The 20,599-nt window shown below is 35.2% G+C and overlaps 1 protein-coding gene across 6 annotated transcripts; it reads right to left on the minus strand.

Moving 5' to 3' along the window:
* Positions 1 to 979: 979 nt before the first annotated feature.
* LOC100798801 (ABC transporter G family member 22) lies at positions 980 to 20,165 on the minus strand. 6 transcript variants are annotated; one of them, XM_003519044.4, is made up of 11 exons: positions 20,038 to 20,165; positions 18,993 to 19,377; positions 6,737 to 6,804; positions 5,995 to 6,230; positions 5,405 to 5,560; positions 5,047 to 5,230; positions 4,417 to 4,725; positions 3,107 to 3,394; positions 2,441 to 2,725; positions 1,935 to 2,042; positions 980 to 1,522 (listed from the first exon to the last, which is right to left on the minus strand). In XM_003519044.4, exons 2-11 carry the CDS (start codon positions 19,366 to 19,368, stop codon positions 1,301 to 1,303), a joined length of 2,232 nt encoding a protein of 743 aa, XP_003519092.1. In that variant the 5' UTR covers positions 19,369 to 19,377; positions 20,038 to 20,165; the 3' UTR covers positions 980 to 1,300. The 6 variants fall into 6 exon arrangements, with proteins under 6 accessions (XP_003519092.1, XP_006575266.1, XP_040863671.1 ...); XM_006575203.3 differs by having other exon boundaries at positions 18,993 to 19,374; positions 20,038 to 20,163; XM_041007737.1 differs by lacking the exons at positions 18,993 to 19,377; positions 20,038 to 20,165 and adding an exon at positions 10,624 to 10,667.
* Positions 20,166 to 20,599: the final 434 nt, after the last annotated feature.

Below are 20,599 nucleotides of genomic sequence, written 5' to 3' on the forward strand. Positions count from 1 at the left end.
CACTCATAAAACATACTCTGAAGGTTATAAGTCCACGTTATACTTGCCTCATTCATTGAAGAGTTTAAGCTCTATTTTCACTCTTCTAACAAACCGAAGGTTACAAGTCCATGTTATACTTGTCTCATTCATTGATGAGTTTAAGTTCTATTTTCACTCTTCTAACAAACTGAAAGTTAGAGTCCATGTCATACCTGTCTCATTTATTGAAGTTTGAATTTCTATTTTCACTCTTCTAACAGGTTACAAGTCCATGCTATACTTGTCTCATTTATTGCAAATTGAATTTCTATTCTCAAAGTTGTGTAGCTCGTGCTTCAGTTGAATGGCTTTTTTTTTTTAAACGTAAGCTTTAACTTAAATTTTAAATTTTTATTACTATTGATTTCTTAACTAGTTTCATGCCATTTTTTTTAAAAAAAATCTTTACATATAGTGTTTTCACCTTTTTATTTCCCACCGATGCTCTGTTTTCACCTAAAATAATAACAATTTTATATTTGTCGTTTTAAATATTTATATATAAAGTTTAATTAATTCAATTAATGTCTACAATGGCTAAATTAATGATATATTTATCTTTTTTGAGTGAACTCAAGTTATTCTTAATTAGAAGTGAATGTCTAATTTTTTGAAATATTGAATTAATTTAAAGGACTGACCTCCTAAAAGATTTTTTTTTTACATATAGACTTGAGGTTGAATCACTAATCATATGTTTAAGAAAAAAATATTATTTATTATTCATATCACAATACGTTAATAGGGATATACTCCTAATATGACAGCTAAGTGGATAATTAACCCATATCTAATAACACTAAAAATAATGCCATTTGAATCCAAAATAAAAGCAGAGAGATTCTTTTTTGGTCAAATTAAACATACATTTTCTTCATGTCAAGTTACATCTTAATTACTTGACAAATGCCATTTCGAAAAGGCGTAAGCAACTTAACTACGCTATATACGTAGCAAATTGATGGATAAACTCTATAATTCCACTACAGTACTAGTTACAAGCTTCAGTCAATTAAACATTCTCGTAAGAGTTAATTAAGTATCTCTCGAAAACAAATATCTGAATTCTCCAGATATTGTTGTGCCTATGATGATCATAACAAATGGCTTGCACTGTGGTATTTCAACATGCTAATTAAATGAAATACGATATTCCCAAGACATAAAAAAAAGCCACAATCTCTAATGTGCTAGGTACTTCAATTATTGGTCCTCCTTACATGTGAGTCTTTGTTTAATTAATATTATCACCCCACATGCAAGAGTGATCAAGTTGAATTTAAGCTCCAGATTGAAGTTTCATTCGCCTTAGAGAAAGATATGCCAAGAAACGGTAACCAAAAACCATGGCTATTAGAGCAGCTACCTCTGTTGCACCACTATCAATTCTCATTCCATTGATGACTGGTGAGATGTGTTCATATTGCACCTTGAGCAGAAGCTTGTAGGTGTGGTAGTTGAATGACATGTACCGGATCCAAGAAAAAAATATGGGGACTCTCTGCCAAATTTAGCATAACTTGTTAAATTCTTCTACTAAATGATTTCATGCAAAGGTTACTCATGTCAGCTATTGGACCATAAAATTAGTGACCAAAACAAATTGAATTTGACATTCAAAATTGTGTCAATTATAGGACAATTTTCTTTACTTCAAACTCTATTATACTAGTGAAAATATCTTGAATGCTTTAATGTTTCAGAAATATTAGCAGTACGTTTTCTAACAGACTCTTTTAAACGTACAATTTATTATTGACTAAATTTTATTAAAAATCACAAATTTTATAGATTTCTAAATTATTATTATAATTTTATAATTTTTAATCAATAATAAGGAATGTGTTAGAAAGTATGCTGCTAGTGCTCTTTGTAATCTTTTAATCCAAACAAAAACTGCTATGTTTGTTTACCTGCACAAAAAATCCTCCAGCCAGCATGAAGGTCATCACAGTTACTGAAGCCAAAGTTGTTGCTCTTTTCAAGTCCATAAGTGTGGCTCCAATAGCAAGTCCAAGTCCCTGCATCACAACCAGCCATGGTCAGAACTGGAGACTATAGTTAGTTACATTATCAATTATAGATTGTCCCTGTAGTCGGTAGACTTTTATAATAATTACTTCAGAAATTATATCTAAGGTATTTACTAATTGATAGTATAATTTTTTCTTTTACACTAATACTGTATGAAAATTAAACCCAAGTAAAATTAGGATGATATTTTTGTGTATTTAATTAGAATTTACTGACACATCCAACTCTAAATTATCATGTTTTGCAATAATCACTTTAAAAATGGTATTCATAGTGATTTTTAATTGGTTGATATTATAAAAAATTCACCACAATTAAACTTTATTTTTATATTATTTATAAAAATTAAAAACCAAATATTTTCTGAATTTGTTAAAGTACATACCTGAGCAGCCACAATGCAGAGGAAAACAGTAAGAATGGTGAGGAAAAATGGTGCAACACTGAGTCTGAGACCGGCCATGAAATAAACAACAAGCAGAAAAAGCACTGGTAAAATGAGGTCTAGTGGAAGGTCACTTGTGGTTCTAGCCAGGAAGTATGCACTCAATCTGTACATATCTGCTGCTCTCTCCTTACTCAGCATGGCTCTCTCTTGAGGGAATGTGAATATTGCAGTGAAAACAGGAAAAAATCCCCAGAAAACCGCAATAAAGAATAGCAATCCTGCCTGCAATCCACAAAGATGAATATCTTACAATGTCTATGCTGTTAAAACATCTGATAAAGAGAAATGCTATAACCCATTCTATTATACATTCTATCCAATGTTATTATTGGCTAAAATTTCTATGGACTCAAAATAATTTAGTCCTCGCTCTATTTAAAATAAAATGTGTCTCATTTACAATTTTATAAATTTCAATTAATTATAAAGAATGAGTCTCATTTATAATTTCAAAGTTTCAATGAATTTCAATTAGTAATAATGAATGTGTTAGAAAAAATAGGTTACCAATATTTTAGATGTATATATTGGTCTTTCTTTCTTTCTTTTGCTTTGTATTTTTATGACTTAGTCAAAATTTTAAGACTAGCAAAAACAACTTGCCTGATCTTGCAGATCTTTTGGGTTCTTAGTATCTGATTGCCACCAGAGTAATCCTAAGATGACAGCAGTGGATAAAACTTGGGTGATTCTCAACCAGCTAAAATAGTCATGCCTCCGTTCTTTGATTCCTCTCCAAAATAGTATGGAATATTGCTCATCCCAACTTGCTCCCCATTGTCTCTTATGAGAACACACCTTAGTCTTCAGTGCTTCATCAATGGGTATAGGAACCATTAGTCTTTTCTTTTCTGTTTCTGCTACTCGAGTTTCGTATGCCTCCACCAGGTACTGTTAAAATTCATATTTAAAAATAAGATGGGAAACTTCTCCTCTCAAGATCCTTTATTAAAATTCAAGAGTAAATAACTTACTTAAGCTTTGTGTTGGAATTTCCTCCACAATTAAGATTGGTTCACATTCAAGTAAACATGTAAATTCAAATATATAAAAAATTGAAGAGCACATTTCAAGGCATGCATAGGAAGTTGTGAAGCACTTTTAAGGGTTTGGAATTGATTCCTTTGACATTGAGACTTACACACTCCACTTAGAAAATTGAATATTAGAGTTACAAGAAGTTTTGTAAATGTAACTTATTTATTGGTATCCATCACTAACTCTTGAAAGAAGTCACACCCGTCTCCTATAAATAAGAAGACTTGTGAAGAGTTCAATCATCCCATCTCATCCCATCCAAAGAGAAATAATGTAAGAGTGAGAGTGAGAAAGAGAATTCTTGTATTCTTGTTTGAGAGAAAGAGAGTTCTAGTTTCCACCACACTTGATCAGAGTTGAGAGAAATTATAAATCATCCTTGTTGGGTGAGATTGAGAGATATTCTCTTGTATTGAGAAAGTCATTGTAATCCTACTTTTAAATAGTGGAGATATTTATTGACTTGATCCCGTGATTTTTTTACTTTCACGTTGAAAGGGTTTTCCACGTTAAAAATTTTTGGTGACATTTTTCTACTCTCTATTTTTATTTTTCTGTTTTTGCCAAGGGCCTATTTTGAGTCCACAGAGTGAGGGAGATACTGCTGGTGTTTCCCAACACTTTTCTTATATCATGAAAACATACAAAACTATGGTATTTATAAAAGAGTAAATAGTCTGTGTGCAGTGTAAAAAGTTTTTATGTTATCATCTAATCACAAATTAACATGTATGGTAAACTTGACGTATTTTAACTTAATTATCTTAAAATTCGTAGTTATTGTGATTTCTGATTAGTTGACAATATAAACTTTCTACATTTACAATGCATAGAAATGAATTTTAAACAATATTACAACTGCTGGTTATGATTACCTCATGTACAACTGCTGGTGATGGCTTCCCATTTAGTGTTTCAGCTTCTGCATTTCCCATCTGCACTTTATCTTCCAACTCTGAAGGTAGGGAAACATCATTTATGTTTCCATTAGCAAGGTCTAGCAAAAACTCAGCTGGGTTCATGGAAATAAGGGGTGAACATCCTATAGACTGGAAGTAAGTCATTGCTTCTGATGCTTTTCCAAAGTAAAGCAAACTCCCTTTTCCAAGAAGGATCAATTTATCAAATTTGTGAAAGAGTCTGCTTGATGGTTGGTGAATTGTTGTCACCACTGTTTTGCCAGCCTACCATTGCAATTAACAAGTTAGTGATAAAGGTTTCGTCATGGGAAAAATATCTTGCATGTTCATCACCAAAGCATAGAATTAAATGTGCATGTGAAAAGAAAAACTTAGATTGGAATAAAGTATATGCCTTGAGGTCCATAGAGATCCAAAAGATTTCGAATTGATTTGTCATGGATGTAATGTCATTTTCATGACCTTAGTTTGTTTACTTGTCGCACTACTTGATGATTAGCAATAGTGACTTTCATTTCCTTGCTTTCAACCATGTGAGGTATTAAGTGTGGTCTAAAATCTTAGTATATGATATTTAACAAATACCTCTGCTATGTCTTGTAGCATCTGAACAATCCTCAAGGCTGTTGTAGAATCCAAACCAGATGTTGGTTCATCAAGAAAAAGAAGAGAAGGGTTGATTATGATCTCATTGCCAATACAAACTCTCTTCCTCTCACCACCAGATACTCCGCGAACAAAGGAACCACCAATCATAGTGTCTTGGCACCTTTTCCATACATAAAATATAAACTATTAGCTGCCAAATTTAAGTATTAACAAGTGTAAAATGGTTATAATGCTCTACTCTTGAGTCCTTACCATGTCTTTTTCTATCAATGTGACTTTTGTGCTCATAATAATTTTGAGATTTCATTGTTAAGGATGGAATAGAACCATTTACCTCTCCAAGCCAAGCTCATAGATTACATCTAAAGCTCGTTTCTCCTTTTGCTCCTTTGTGTATGTCTTTGGTAATCTTAGTCTGGCTGCGTATGTCAATGTCTCTTTCACAGTTAGGTGAGGAAACAGAACATCATCTTGTGTCACGAATCCTATCCTGCCACATGCTTCACGTAAGTACAATATAATGGTGAAAATAGTAGCTCATTTTGCACATTCTCATAAACAAATATAAGTACATTTGAATAGAAAAAAATTGTCTGATATACAAAGTTGTGGTGATACATCTTAAAAATCATTTACTATCTTATTCTAAATAGAAGAACATTTTGATTCAATAAAAAAAATAACATTTTGATCAGTAACAAACTTGTAACCTTTGACTTGTTAAGAATTCTATCACTATGCTTTAATCTAGAGAAAATAGTAAAAACACTAACACCATAAAAGGTTTACCTAGCATAAACAAAGTTTTTTTTTATACTAACAGTGCATAAAAATTGATCTCTTTAAATACTCCATCCATTTTTTCACTTTGGAATATGTTTGTTCTAGATGCACTTTGTAAGGTGGTAGATTTTTATGTTTTACCTGCTCTTAAGAAACTTAGAATATGGTTGGTCATTGTATGTGATAGAACCACCACTTATAGGATGGCTTAACCTGCCTCCAAGAAGGTTTAAAAGAGTTGTCTTTCCACTTCCTGAGGGACCCATCAATGCCAGAACTTCCCCTGGATTTACAGAACCAGTGATCCCATTCAAGATATCCTTCTCCTCAGTTGTTGTCATGCCCTTGATCACTATCTTGTAGGTCACATCCGTGAACTGCACATTCCACGATAAGAAAAAAAAAAACTCATTATGTGTGATCCATCACTAACTCAAAAAAGAAAACATATCATCAGAAGTAAGCTCAATGCAGCAGAACATATATATTTTTTCTAAGAAATTAGTGTTTAACTACTCATACTCCATACCCTTCTTTCTCAGTAAAACCATGCAACAAAGCCTCAAGAGAATTGAGTACCAAGGTAGGTGTATTAGTATTATTAATTATTTATCTGGTTAACTGAAAAGAAGGGATAGTCTTGTACATTGATTTCACATGAAATGAAACTTTGTCCAAGACTGAACCTGATGATCGTGTTCTATTGGTTGCAATGATTGCCAAAGTAAGCTTCATCCATGCCTGCCCAAATACACAGGGCCACATCAAACTCATGCTCTATTATTGAATAGAAGATTAATCTGAAGTTTTGAACCCTGGCAGAGGTAGGTGCAGGCATGGAAAATGAAGAACTTAGTATTAAAATATGAAAAATGTACATTACCTTTAGATATATTGGTAGAGTAGGTTCTGTTTGAAACTTCGTCCTAGGTCCAGATTCAATATCCTCAGCTGCAACATACATAGTAAAAAACCCTCTTTATACAATTCAAGGTGGGAAAAAGAAGCTCCTACAATCAGAAGCCTATATAGTATATACCAAGCATGCAACTATATATTAGTTTCACTTGGCACAATTAATTGTGCACTAGATATTAATTAATAAAAAATGAACGTTCTTGATCTTGACTAAGTATGTGGTGGAGTTATACTAGAAGGGTAAATATCTTTAATATGATTTGCAAGAAAGTACTATGCATGGATGCTTCTCATGTCATTGACACTACATGATCCATTAAAAGGGTGCAGCATTTGCTGGTCATGAAAACTAAAGTGGGGTAGCATGGACCATGGTTATATGTGACTAGAACATTGAAATCAATAAGTGAAGGGTTTTTTCTTTTTTCTTTTTTCTTTTTGGCTCATATGATTGCAGAGGAGTATCCTTGGTTGGTCACAAAATTTTTATTCTCATCCGAGAAATCTGCTAGCCGTCATAAGTGAATTGTTTCCTCCCAACAAGAATTTCTCTAAACACATCAATTAGAATTTGAACTCTGGCTACAAGCTTAAGGGACCTGAACATGGTGCCACTCAGATCAACCACTTGTTCAGCAATAAGTGAAGTGTTATCCACATAGCAGTGAAAATAAAAAAAGTCAACCTGAATTTAATTGAGGGGCCCGAAGAATGAGGCAATTTCCTCTCCCAGAAAAAAAGGAAGAAAGGAAAAAAAACACAGAAAGAGACAGGTTCACTTGTATGTTGTGGACCCATAGGTACGACATAATTAAGAGCTAAATTGTCTTTCAAAGACATATTAGTCCAGAAAATGGATCATGTTTCCCGCATAATAGTACTCCGATCGAGAAAGAAAAAAAAAAGGCTTGAACATTGTTATAAATGAGGATGGAAACAAGGGAAAGAAACCAAAAAAAAAAATGAGAAGTCTCCTCAAAAGCCACCCACGAATCACATCAGAGAAATGGAAAAATGTGAGTATGCATGCATTACAAGATAATTAGTACAGTTGATTAAAACGACGTTAATATATATATATATATATATAGAGAGAGAGGTGATAAAATTAGTGTGTTTTTGTCCACAAAAGAATAAATAAGTGTGTTTAAGCGCGTAAAAAAACTATGCACGTATAAATAGGGACATGAATAATTGATATAAGGTGATAAATTATATTTACACTCTAATAATTTTTTTAGATTATGAATTTGACTAATCCAGCTGTTGAATCATTTTATTTTTTATTTTAATCATATATAACAAATTTCACATAATTTAGACATGACTTTATACTTTATTTAGTCATGGATATTTATTTATATTTCAAATAATATATTATCTGTTATAAAAAAAAGTAGTAAGATAAATTATTAATTATTTTTTTTATTTGTATGACAATTCATTATAAACTACATATATTATAGAAAAAATTTCAATTCAATTGTTGAATTGATTAATTTTGTACTTTAGAAAAAGTTATTAAGTGACATTAATGTAAAAATTTGACTCCGAGTATCAATTGATGCTTTGATATAATTATAAATTTTAATAAGTATCATATGTGTATATCTATGAATATATATAAAAGGAAAAAAATATTTTGGTGTATATATATTTATACTCATTTTATCGAACGAAAATGACACGTATATATGATTGGTCTAACGAAAATGACACTTATCTTTGAACAGCACCTGCACCACTTGTTGGTCGTTTTAGTCATGGGTAGTGTAGCGTGGATCCCACAAGAGTTACCTGTTTTTTGGATCGTTAATCACTGGGTTTGTAGTTAGAGGTGGCTGGTTGGATTGGACCCGACAAAGGCACTTGACACTTCCTTCACGTATTTGAATCAATGTGAATGCAAGTAGCCTAAGACTTTCGTGTTGGGTTTTTTGGGTTCTTTTTTGCATGTAAAGCAAAGGTCTAAATGAGAATATTTATTTTATCTCATTTATTTAAGGTGGAGAGGATTAGATTAGCGAGATAATGAGAGACTCATTTGAGAGGGAAAAACACTTACAAAATATTGAGAAAGGGGAGGAAAAATCATTGTGATTTTCGTATATCTACCGAAGAGTGTTTTTTAGATTACAACTGCAGATTCGTTTACCGTTGGATCGAATTGATTTTTGGAAAGTGGGTTATAAATATGTAATGCTTCAAATTGTTCAGTTGGATTGTCAAAAAGATATCTAGAGAGAGATAAGTATTTTGCATTCTCTGTTCTATATTTTAGGATTTCATTACCAATTGGGGGTCTGTTTTGATTTGGCCGTTTGTAGAACATTTTATTGCACTTATTGGAGACTCTCTTGTATCTTTATTGATTACAGTAGAGTTATTTCTTTGGTTTAGATGACTCGTGGTTTTTACCCTGCATTGAGGGATTTTCTACATTGAACAAAGGGTGCTCCTAGGTGCACCTAGCATTTTTGTTGGTGCACCCAACACTTAAAGAGAAAAGTCGAAAATGCTCTTCTTATATTTTAAAAAAACTTGTGCACCCAGCCATTCCGCTTCCTTCTTCATTTCCTTCTTCCGTGAGTACCTTCTTCCGCGAGCACTGTTCTTCTCCCTTCTTTCGTGCGAGCTGCTGCTGGTTCTTCTCCCTCGCGAGGCTGCTGTTGGTGCTCTCCCGCAAGCCATTTCTTCTTCCTCTATCTTCCTACGAGTGTCTCTTCTTCTTCAGCGAGCTCCATTCTTTCGTTCTTCATTGAGGTAAGGTTCCTTCTTCCATTGCTTCCATTGTTGATTGCTTAAGGTTATCCGCAGTAGAGACAACTTAGGAGGTAGATGATCCACAGTAGGGAAAAGTAGATCCGCATGCGTTTTTGGCCGCGTAGTTTCCTGCGGATCAAGTTGATCCGCGTGAAGGCTGCGGATCAACTTGATCCGCAGGCTTCACGTGGATCAACTTGATACGCAGGCTTGTTTTAAATTTTAAAAAATTTTGACTTATGTTTTAATTAATGAAAAATGGTTTTTAATAAGAGTTTAGGGTTAATTTTGAAGCTTTTAGCCTGGAGTATGATGTTTTATAATGGTTGTTTAAGATATTGTGGTTGGTGTGCATTCATATTTTGAAGGTTTCAGTGGTTTTTTACTTTATTTATATCATGTATGGTACTGAATATGCAATTGTAACTATTTATATCCTGTTTTGAAATTTGGTTTTGTGGCTTTTTGGTTTGTAGCTTTACTTTGAACACAAACTATTTATATCCTACTTATGTGTTTGAAGCCCTCAAATTTAGTCACTGATTAGAATCCCAAAAGGATGCTGAAAACAAATTAGAATTTCTCATAGAATCTACCCTCCTTGGCCCTTTGGTTTTGATACTCCATACTTATTAATATGAGGGCAATCAAGTTAGAGATAACATAAACATATATATAGGTACATGTGAGAAGCTTAGGAAAATATCATAGGTTAAATTTAATTTAGTTGGCTTAGAGTAGTGGAGAGCTCGTATTTTGTTTCTTGTATCCTTTTTTGCCAATGTTGTTTTCCCCAAACCCCCGATTCCACAAATGGCTACTACTCTATAGCCTTTGTTGGGGTCAACCAAACATAACTCCAAAATCCTAACATCATCTTGAACACCAATTATGTCATCTTCAATAACATGTGAGTAGGAGCTCAAAGATCTTTGCTTCCCATGCATAGAATTTGAGGCTTCTCCTTCCTCAGGCCTTATGTCATAAGTTTCCAAACTCCTTGTGAGGCTAGAAATCCTAGCTATGACATTATCAACATGAGATCCCACCTTGTGGGTTTCTATGAATTTGTTGATGTTTAAAGCATACCTTTTGATGAGGCTCAAAACACCAGTCAAATTTCTTCTTGAAGCTCCTCTGAGGGCATATGACTCAATGACATCATCAGAATCATAAGCAGCTTCTCCGATTTTTGAAATCCAATTCCTTAGGCTTTCATTACCATCTTGCTTTCTATCTGCAACTTGCAAGTAAGACCTCATCATCCTCAATTTAGTTTGCAGTTGCAACACTTTGTCTTCCACCCCATATAGGAACATTCCTTCTTGAATGAGCAAATCACCAAGACTTTGCACAATGAAGTTCACTATAGCCCGAGGCATCTTACAAGGTTGTCCTTCTTTCTCCCAAGCAAAAGCTTTTCCTGATTAATCACAACCCTTTTGTTAATTCTCAAGCTTATAACACTGCTAGTGGTATTTATTGAACAAACATTAAACATCTAAAGAAGTTCCAACATAACAGCAATAGTCCAAACCTAAACACAACACACCAAATTTCTCAAAACCAAACCAAATGAAATTTCGAAAACCATACACACATAAAGGGATTGGTTGGAATTTGTGTGTTTTAGTGATGGAATTTGTGGTTGACATTTGCAGATCATGGTTAAGACTAGAGGATTAGGTCATGCGTTAGGTAGGGTTGTTGCCAGAGGTCTGGGAGAGGGGATGGTGATGATTCTGACAGTGCTCCCCAACGTCGAAGGCCGACCGCATTGGCACGCACCCAACGAGTACCTGTCATTGTTGACGATGTTGTGTCTGCGGTACCTGTGGACTCACCTGCGGTACCAGAGGCAGAGACTACTGTAGCTGGCGATGATCCCATGGTAGATGCTGACGCACAAGACACCGGTCCAGAGACTGACACATAGGATATTGGTGCACAAGATGCTGCAGATGAGCTTGAGGGATTTCCTGGTGGACCCAGGGACCTATCGGTGCTTACGGAGTATGTTGACCATGTTGCGGCCAGCGTATGGTCTGGACAGGCATTTATAATATTCAAGTCTATTAAGTATTCTTTTTTATTGAGTTTTTGGTTACTGATTGACGTTATTTGAACAAATTGTGTGTTCCTTTGTACTTCAATTCAGGAACGTCCTGAGTTGAAGTTATCCTCCCATGGGAGGAAGGTGCATAACTTGGGCAAGCCTGTTCCTGCAATTGAGGACATGGTTGCTGGGACAGAATTAAGTTCTTTGATCGCGTGTTCGATAGATACTGACTATTAGGGACTTATATCCTCCTTTGTCGAGAGGTGAGACCGGGAAACTTCTAGTTTCCATCTTCCTGTGGGGGAGGTTTCGATCATGCTGGACGATGTCGCGTCTCTTCTCCATCTGCCGATCGTTGGCACATTCCATGACTTCTAGTCTTTGTGCACCGACGAGGCGATGCTGCTGTTGGTTGAGTTACTAATGGTCTCAGCAGACGTGGCCATGGTCGAGACAGGCCAATGTGGTGGACCATACGTATGCCTACAGTGGCTGTGAGACGTATACCAGCATAGATGTCAGACGCAACACTGGACAGCTGCCGCTCGCGCTTATCTTCTACATCTTTTGGGTTGCACTCTTTTTGCTAATAAGAGTGAAACCCATGTTCATGTCGCACACTTACAGGCCCTACGTGACCTCATTCTTGCTGGGCGGTATGCATGGGGAGCTGCTGGCCTCGTCCATATGTACGATCAGCTTAATAATGCTAGTCTCAGCACCAGCCGACAGCTTGCTGGTTACATCACCTTGTTACAAGTAATTAACATGTATTTCATAATTTAATTACAACAATGTTTTAATGAGTGTATATTTAATTAACACATAATTTTCGTGTAAACCCTGTAGTATTGGATATACGAGCACTTTTCGTCAGTTGCGGAGTGCAATGCCGATTTAGACTACGACGAGGTGTCAGGACGTACATGTCGGTGGATTGCGACAAAGAAGACTGTGAAGAAGGTATCTACAACGACGTATAGGCAGCGTCTAGATCGTTTGAGGATCCCAGATGTCTGTTGGATGCCATATGCGGAGCACCGACCTATGCAGTACTTTCATCCAATTTCGTGCTTCTCGGGACAGCTCCGTTGGGGCCTGTTGTTGTCAGATACAGACCAGAGAGGGTTATGCGCTAGTTCAACTACGTCCAATGCATTCCTGCACACCCTATCCATTCATCGGTGTCATATGATGACATGGACGATACGTGGACGCACTACTCAGACCATCTGGCAGCAACAAGTGATCTATGTGTTGTGCCAGGTCAGTGTGCGCCTGACTACATAGACTGGTTCTTCACCATATCGCATCCATTCATGACTGTGCCACAGATGGATCCTCTTCCAGATGCATATGCAGCGTAGCCCATTCATATCCCTCATGAGGCAGCATCGATATCGACACATGTGGATCCTAATGCGGACGAGCCCGACATGTAGTGGTAAGTGTTACTATTTGGTTAGATGTATGTCATTTACTTCAATTATTTTAATCCTAATTTGTATAATTCTTTTGTTTTCTATTTAATAGGAGGCTTGCCATGCGATCATGGAGGCATTGGAGCAGCATCTAAATGCGCCAGGCACATCCACACATGAAGAGGTCATTGAAAAATGCCTCAGGATTGCCAGGGGTGTCACAGAAGACCACAATGTATATGTGAGGTCTCGACGTAGGCGACACTCGAATCAGCAATAGTTTATTCACACTTTAGATATCATTAGTTTTTAATGATTTATTTGACTTAACATTTTGTATATTTTAAGTTATTTTGATTAGTAATATTAGTGTTATTTTGTCAATTATGTTTAAATTACTTGATCCGAAATTTATATCAAATTCATTCGAAATTCATCGACATATTATGAATGGAAGTAAGTAAATTATAAATGTTAAACTAATATTACAAATATCATTTAAAATTAAGTTTCAATAAAGTTAAACTTTTCAAAAAAAAATCAGTCTCCTGCGGATCAAGTTGATCCGTGGAAAACTTGAGGATCAAGTTGATCCATGTAAGACTCGCGGATCAACTTGATCCGCATTTGGTCCGTGTGTCTTGCACGGATTAAGTTGATCCGAGGGAGACTTTTGTGGATCAAGTTGATCCATGGGTCTTTTACGGATCAACTTGATCCGCACAACGAAACATTGCAGGGGCATTTTTGGCATTTTTAAGTGATGTTGGGTGCACCAGCAATAACGTTGGGTGCACCTAGCAACACCCTTAAACAAATTGTGCCTCTTGTATGTGGTTTTTCTTAATTTCTATTTTGCGTTCTATATTTTATTGGTTCTCCTCACAGGTTCTTGCAAGTTTGGAGGAATTTATTTCCGCTGCCTATTACTCTGTTATTGAATTTGTTATTGCGTTCATCTGTTTTCCCCATCAGAGTGGTATTAGAGCTCTTTGGTTAAGGGATTGTTTTTCTACTTTCTTGAATGATGGAGGCACATATGAAGATGGTATCCTTAAGTTGAGCAAACTATCACTTTTGGAAGGGCAAGATGAAGGACTTGCTATTTGTGAAGAATATGCATCTTTCGGTCTTTGGCACACAGAAGCCAAATTCTATGTCTAATGAAGAGTGGGGTTTTGAACATGAATGTGTATGTGGTTTTATTAGACACTTTGTAGATGAACCCATTTATAATCTTATTTCTCATGAGACATATGTGGGAACTACGTGGCAAACTCTTGAGTCCTTGTATGCTTCTAAATCAAGGAGCAACAAATTGTACCTGTTGAAGAACTTTGTTGAAGTACAAGGACAAAACTTCATTTACTGAGCACTTGAGTGAATTCCAAGGATGTTGTGTTCAGTTGTCATCCGCAAGTATCAACTTTGATGATGATGTGTTGGGATTGTTCCTATTAATAACTTTACCTAATTCGTAAGAGACATTTTGTGTTTCCATGATTAGTGTTGCCCCCAATGGTATTGTTCCTTTGCAAATGACAAAGACTAGTACTCTTAATGAAGAGATGAGAAGGAAGGCGTAAGGTACTTCTTCTTAGTCAGAGGTGTTTGTTACTAAAAATAGGGGAAGAAGCCAAAAGAAGAAAATGAAGGGTGATAGAGACAAGAGTAGGAGCAAGTCTAGGTCTCAGTACAAGAATGTTGAGTGTCATTATTGTCACAAAATAGGGCATATCCAGAGGAATTGTTTTCTATGGAAGAAGGAAAGTAAAGACAAGAAGGATCATGATAATGATCGTGTGACTACTGCTACTAGTGATGATCTTGTTGTTCTCCATGACCCTGATTCGCTTAATCTTGTATCTGATGAGAGCATCTGGATAATTGATAATGGTGCTACGCTGCATGTTACAGCTAGGAAGGAGTTATTCACATCTTACACTCCAGGTGATTTTGGAGTCTTGAAGATAGGTAATGATGGTGTGTCCAAGGTGATTGGTGTTAGTGATGTTTGTTTGCAAACCAACACGGAAATGAAGTTGCTACTTAGAGGAGTGAAACATGCTCTAGATGTCCGCTTCAATTTGATCTCTGTGCAGGTACTTGATGATGTTGGTTATGATAACCACTTTGGTTCTGGAAAGTGGAAACTCACCAAGGGTAACTTGGTTGTGGCCAAGGGGGAGAAAATTTCAAAGTTGTATTGGATGAAAGATTTGGTTGCTAGAGACAGTGTGAATGTTATGGATATGGAGGCATCTTTGTGGCACCGAAGGCTTAGTCATATTAATGAGAAGGGGCTGAATTGTTTAGCCAAGAAGGATATGCTTTCAGGATTGAAGAATGCAGACTTAGAGAAATGTTCTCATTGCACGGTTGGTAAGCAAACCAGAGTATCATTCAAGAAGCATCATTCCTCCAGAAAATCTGAGTTGCTTAAATTGATACATTTAGATGTTTGTGGCCCTTTGAAGGTGAAATCCTTTAGTGGTGCACTTTATTTTGTTACCTTCATTAATGACTGCTCTAGGAAACTTTGGATATATGCTTTGAAGACAAAAAACCAAGTTCTTGAGAAGTTCAAGGAGTTTCATGTCTTAGTTGAGAAGCAGTTAGCCAAGAAACTGAAACGCATTTGTACTGATAATGGTGGTGAGTATTGTGGATCACTTGATGTCTACTGCAAGCAGCATGACATTGCTCATAAGAAAACTCCTCCTAAAACTCCTCAATTGAATGGTTTGACAAAGAGGTTGAATAGGACATTATTTGAGAGAGTGAGATGTATGCTCTCTGAAGCAAAGTTACCTAAGCACTTTTGGGGTGAGGCACTGTACACGATGGAGCATGTTATCAATCTTAGTCCTGTAGTTGCTTTGAATAGTGAGGTGCCGAACAAAATTTGGTTTGGCAAGAATGTGAAGTATGATCACTTAAGAGTTTTTGGCTGCAAGGCTTTTTGTGCATGTTCCAAAGGATGAGAGATCCAACTTGGATGCAAAGTCAAGGCAGTGTATCTTCATTGGTTATGATGAGAATGAATTTAGTTATAGGTTCTATGATCCTGTTGACAAGAAGCTTGCTAGAAGTCATGATGTGAAATTCATGGAAGACCAAACCATTGAAGAGATTGATAAGGTGAAGAAGTTTACACCCAAGGAAGACAATGGTGTGATTGATTTTGAACTAGTTCAACCGCCTATTCAGAATCTGAATATTGATGTTCAGAATGATGTTTGTATCCAACAACCTGGAGATGAGGTACATGTTCCTTCTGATGATGATGAAGAGGAGCATGACATGTCACAAGATAAAAATCTTGGTGATGCTACTGAACCACCTCAAGTTCAACCCAGGAGGTCCAACAGGGAGAGACAACCTTCTAGGAGGTATTAACGTGATCCTAACAGATGATGGAGAACCTGAGTGCTTTAGAGAGGCCGTGGAAAGTGAAGAAAAGAGAAAATGGCTGGATGAAATGAAGTTTGAAGCTTGTTGTGTGATTTCCAGTTTGGCGGTCACCTCCACATAGTTGTGAGGGAGGAGATTTGTTGGGTTTTTTGGGCTCCCTTCCTATGTGGAGTAAAGGCTCAAATGAGAAGATCAATTTTGTCTCACTTATTTAAGTGAAGAGGGGTCAGATTAGGGAGAGAAAGAGAGACTCATTTGAGAGGGAAAAACAGTTACAAAACATTGAGAGAGAAAGAAGAGGAAAAATCATTGTGATTTTTGCACGCTCACTAGAGAGTGTTTTTCATATTGCAACTGCGGATTCGTTAACCATTGGATCGGACTTATTTCTGGACAGTATGTTCTACACATGTGATACTTCAAATTGTTTGATTGGATTGTCAAAAAGATATTTGGAGGGAGAGATAAGTATTTCGCATTTTTTGCTATATATTTTGGGGTTTCATCTCCTTGTCTTTATTGTGCCAATTGGGGATCTGTGTTTGATTTGGTTGTTTGTAGTACGTCGTAGTGCACTTGTTGGAGACTCTCTTATATCTTTATTGATTATATTGGAGTTATTTCTTTAGTCTAGACTACTTATGATTTTTACCTTTGCATTGAGAGGTTTTCCACATTAAACAAATTATGTCTTTTGTATGTGATTTTTCTTAATATCTATTTTGCTCTCTATATTTTATTGGTGTTCCTCGCATGTTCTTGTAAGTTTAAAAGAATTTATTTTCGCTGCCTGTTACTTTGTTGTTGAGTTTGTTATTGTGTTGACTTGTTTTTTCCCTCAGTTGACATATTGCCATGAAATCAATGGAGATCTAGGTGAAGTTCTTAAGTTTAATTTGTTCAATTTCATATTTTTACCTTTTGTATATTTGCATTATTTAAATAGAGCTCTAACTCTTCATCTCCCTTTGGCCTTTACTATATCTTCTCCCTCTAACCCTTTTCAATATTTTCATTGTTAACAAATTTCACAAATTTTTTTTATCAAGACAAAGATCTAAATTCGTTCCCTTTTCTTAAATATTAAATAATTAGTATTATATTGATTATTATATATAAATATCTAAAAATCTTATATTTTATCATTTTATCTTTCATTTTTTTTTCAAAATTAAAAGAAATAAAATTATCTCGTCTCCCTGTAAAAAAAAATAATTCCAAATATAGCAGCTTATAGAAAAATGAATGACTTTTTCTATTTTTACTTTTTCACATGTACTTGAGTTTGTTTTTTGAGTTTGTTTTGCCCTTACTGAAAGGTCATTCTTATAAATGCATATGTTGTGTCATTATTATTAATCAGAAAAAGGAAATTTACCCAGATCTGTAAAGTAGTAAATCAGACAACAGAGCAAACCTCACCACGTATATTTTGTGGATACTATAGGGGCACGACACAAATCTAGACCAATGGTATATAGCATTTTCTCTTTAAATTGAATGACTGAGATTCAAATAATACTTCATTAACAAAGAAACATATCAAATTATTTTATTCAGATTGGTACAAAATGTTTACGTTTGTTTAGGAAAATTGCATTATTATAGTTAGTTTATATTAAAGAGAGAAATAAAGAGATAAGTAAATAATTAAGAGGAACAATACCATTATTTAAAAAGGAATGTTTTTGATTGTTTTAAAATTAAGAAGAGCGTAAAAAGAGTCAAACCAAATAATAAAAAAAGTTAATTTATGTCCATAGTTCATTAACCTGTATTCTTAATTAGTATGACAAAATCTTCCCCTTCCTAAAGTGTGCCTAACATTTAACTGTATACTTAATGCATACTTTCACAAACCCATACATGGAAAGCTATAAGATAATTTGTTGCTTTGATTTGCATGCATGTCGATCTGAATAATTCATTTTCCAAAACCTTTCTAAAATCAAGTTGTAGTTGTCGTTATTTATTCTTTAGATAAGTATTTCTTCAAAATAAATAAATAAATAAAAGATGAACAACTGATAATGTAAGTCCATTATTTTCACTTATCCAAGAGTCAAACATCATTGAATGATTGACGGTAGGATTAGTAAGGATCAATCTAGACAATAAAAGAGGTTTAATTCATTTGATTTGGTTGATTTAATATTTTTTGTATATATAAATCAAAGGAAAAATTTGTAGACACCAAATTCTATTCAATATATAGAAAGAAAGAAAAAAAGATAAAGAATAAGTATAATAGTAATAAATGATATGATAAGATAGAAATTAAGAGATAAGAAATATGGTAGAAAGTATATGCAGTTTAATAGGTATTTTTAGAATTGGAGTTTTAAGTTCAGTAATCTTCAAGGTTTTGATTAAACATCAAGGTGAATCTCCCACGCTAAAACTCTTAATCTAATTAGAAAAGAGCACTATAAAAGTTATTTCTAGCATTTGTTCATTAAAAAATAACTAATATAATCAAGTGTATGATATATAGAAGTGTCTTTTAAGTATCACTCTTATCCAAATTAAGTGTATGGTACGTAATTAAATTGTCATGTACTTACGGATATCATCATCACTGAAGGGCTTGGAGTCTGCAATTTCCTCAGGAGGCATAGTGAAGCCAGTGAAGGAGAAAGAGAGTCCCAAGCTAGCACTTGAGGCTCTGCTAAGTGCGGCACCACTACTCACATCATCGAGCTCCAGCTTCATTTGACTTATCTGAGCACTCCTAGACTTCCTTATGTGCGTGTTCTTCCCGCCGCGCCCCGGTGACGCCCCCGTCAGCCGCCGGCTCGACTTCCTGGAGATGGTCCCCCCGCCTTCAACCACCCCGTTCGCGGAGTGGTCGCTCGATGCTGGCGACTTCAGGGCCGCCACCATCGACTCCACTAGTTGGTCTGATTTTGTTCTCACTAGTGATGTATTTGCTTTCTCCATAGTCACCTACTGTTTGCCAAAGAGAGACGGGATGAAAATGTAATAAATTTGTTTTTACGTAGTTAATTTAGCCAAAACATCCTTAAATTTAGGATATAGATGACAAATTCGTTGGATTAGAGCATCCCTTATGCTCAATTGTTCATAAAATCTTTGTTTATAAGAAAATAGATGATAAATTCTACCAACCTTTTGAAATTTAAGAGTTTTAGTATTGTTATGAAGAATTTCTCTCTTCGTCTCTTTTTGTTGATATAGTGTGTTCATACTCATTTAAGTATATTAATTAAAAAAAAACTTATTAAAACCCTTAACTTATACCGGGTATTATAGCGACTCTCATATTAGATATATAGTAATTCAGTGATATAGCAGTTCATGAAAACTTATATGCTAATAGTGGAAAGGCAGATAATATACCAGAAGTATTGGGTATGTTTTTATTTTCAAAGAGAAGGATTAGGAGGGAAGGAGTGATACCATGTATATCAGTAATGTACTGCTAGAGTACGAGAAGTAATAATTTATGACAAGAAAAATGTATCGTTGAATATTTCATAGTGTATTTATAGACTAATCGTACGGGAAGATGTATCGTTGAATTGATCCATTTTTTTTTTCTTTTTATTTGTTAGAAAATGAACAGGGCAGAGAAGCAGAAGACAATACCTTCAGAATGCAAGAGTTGTTGCTTTTAGTGCTAGGGATGATCCGAAAATGGAATGGGAGACCAAGGCTCAACTCAGCAACAGCAATCGATAAATTAACACATCCAATCATGTGGAGCACTCGCCCTCTTATAAAGGGCAATTAAGAGCACCATGTGAAGTTACCAAAATACCCATGCACTCCATTGGAAATATCAACCTCCATTGGAGTATATATTTTACAATTTTCATCTTTTTAGATAAGAACTGAACTTGAGACATGTAGATATATATGATGGGACATCATGGACCTTCCATGCATGCGTAACGCCATGTTTGCCGTACACGCGTGTAGTAACCCTTTTTTCTAATTATTATCATTATTATTATTGATGCAATATTTCCTCAGATTTTGGAGGTTTCCATCAACTAGTTCGATGGAGGTTGAGTTGATGTCAAAGAGAATTCTTTTGGTATTAATGAAGGGGTTTAACCTTATGTGCAAAAGGAGTGGGGTACTGGCAACTCATGGCTCATGTGCCGTCTAATTAAGTAGTATAATGCGGACAGAACTCAGAAGCAAT

Source organism: Glycine max, chromosome 2, assembly GCF_000004515.6.
Source record: "Glycine max cultivar Williams 82 chromosome 2, Glycine_max_v4.0, whole genome shotgun sequence".
Taxonomy (NCBI): Eukaryota; Viridiplantae; Streptophyta; class Magnoliopsida; order Fabales; family Fabaceae; genus Glycine; species Glycine max.

Bases quoted from the DNA above. Each gene is read 5' to 3' on its own strand.
- LOC100798801 (XM_006575203.3), bottom strand. From the start codon at position 20,148: ATGATTGGATGTGTTAATTTATCGATTGCTGTTGCTGAGTTGAGCCTT. The intron at 6,231-6,736 runs GTAATGTACATT...TGGAATGTGCAG, and splicing joins CTCTACCAATATATCTAAAG to TTCACGGATGTGACCTACAA. The intron at 2,043-2,440 runs GTATGTACTTTA...GTTGTGATGCAG, and splicing joins TCTGCATTGTGGCTGCTCAG to GGACTTGGACTTGCTATTGG.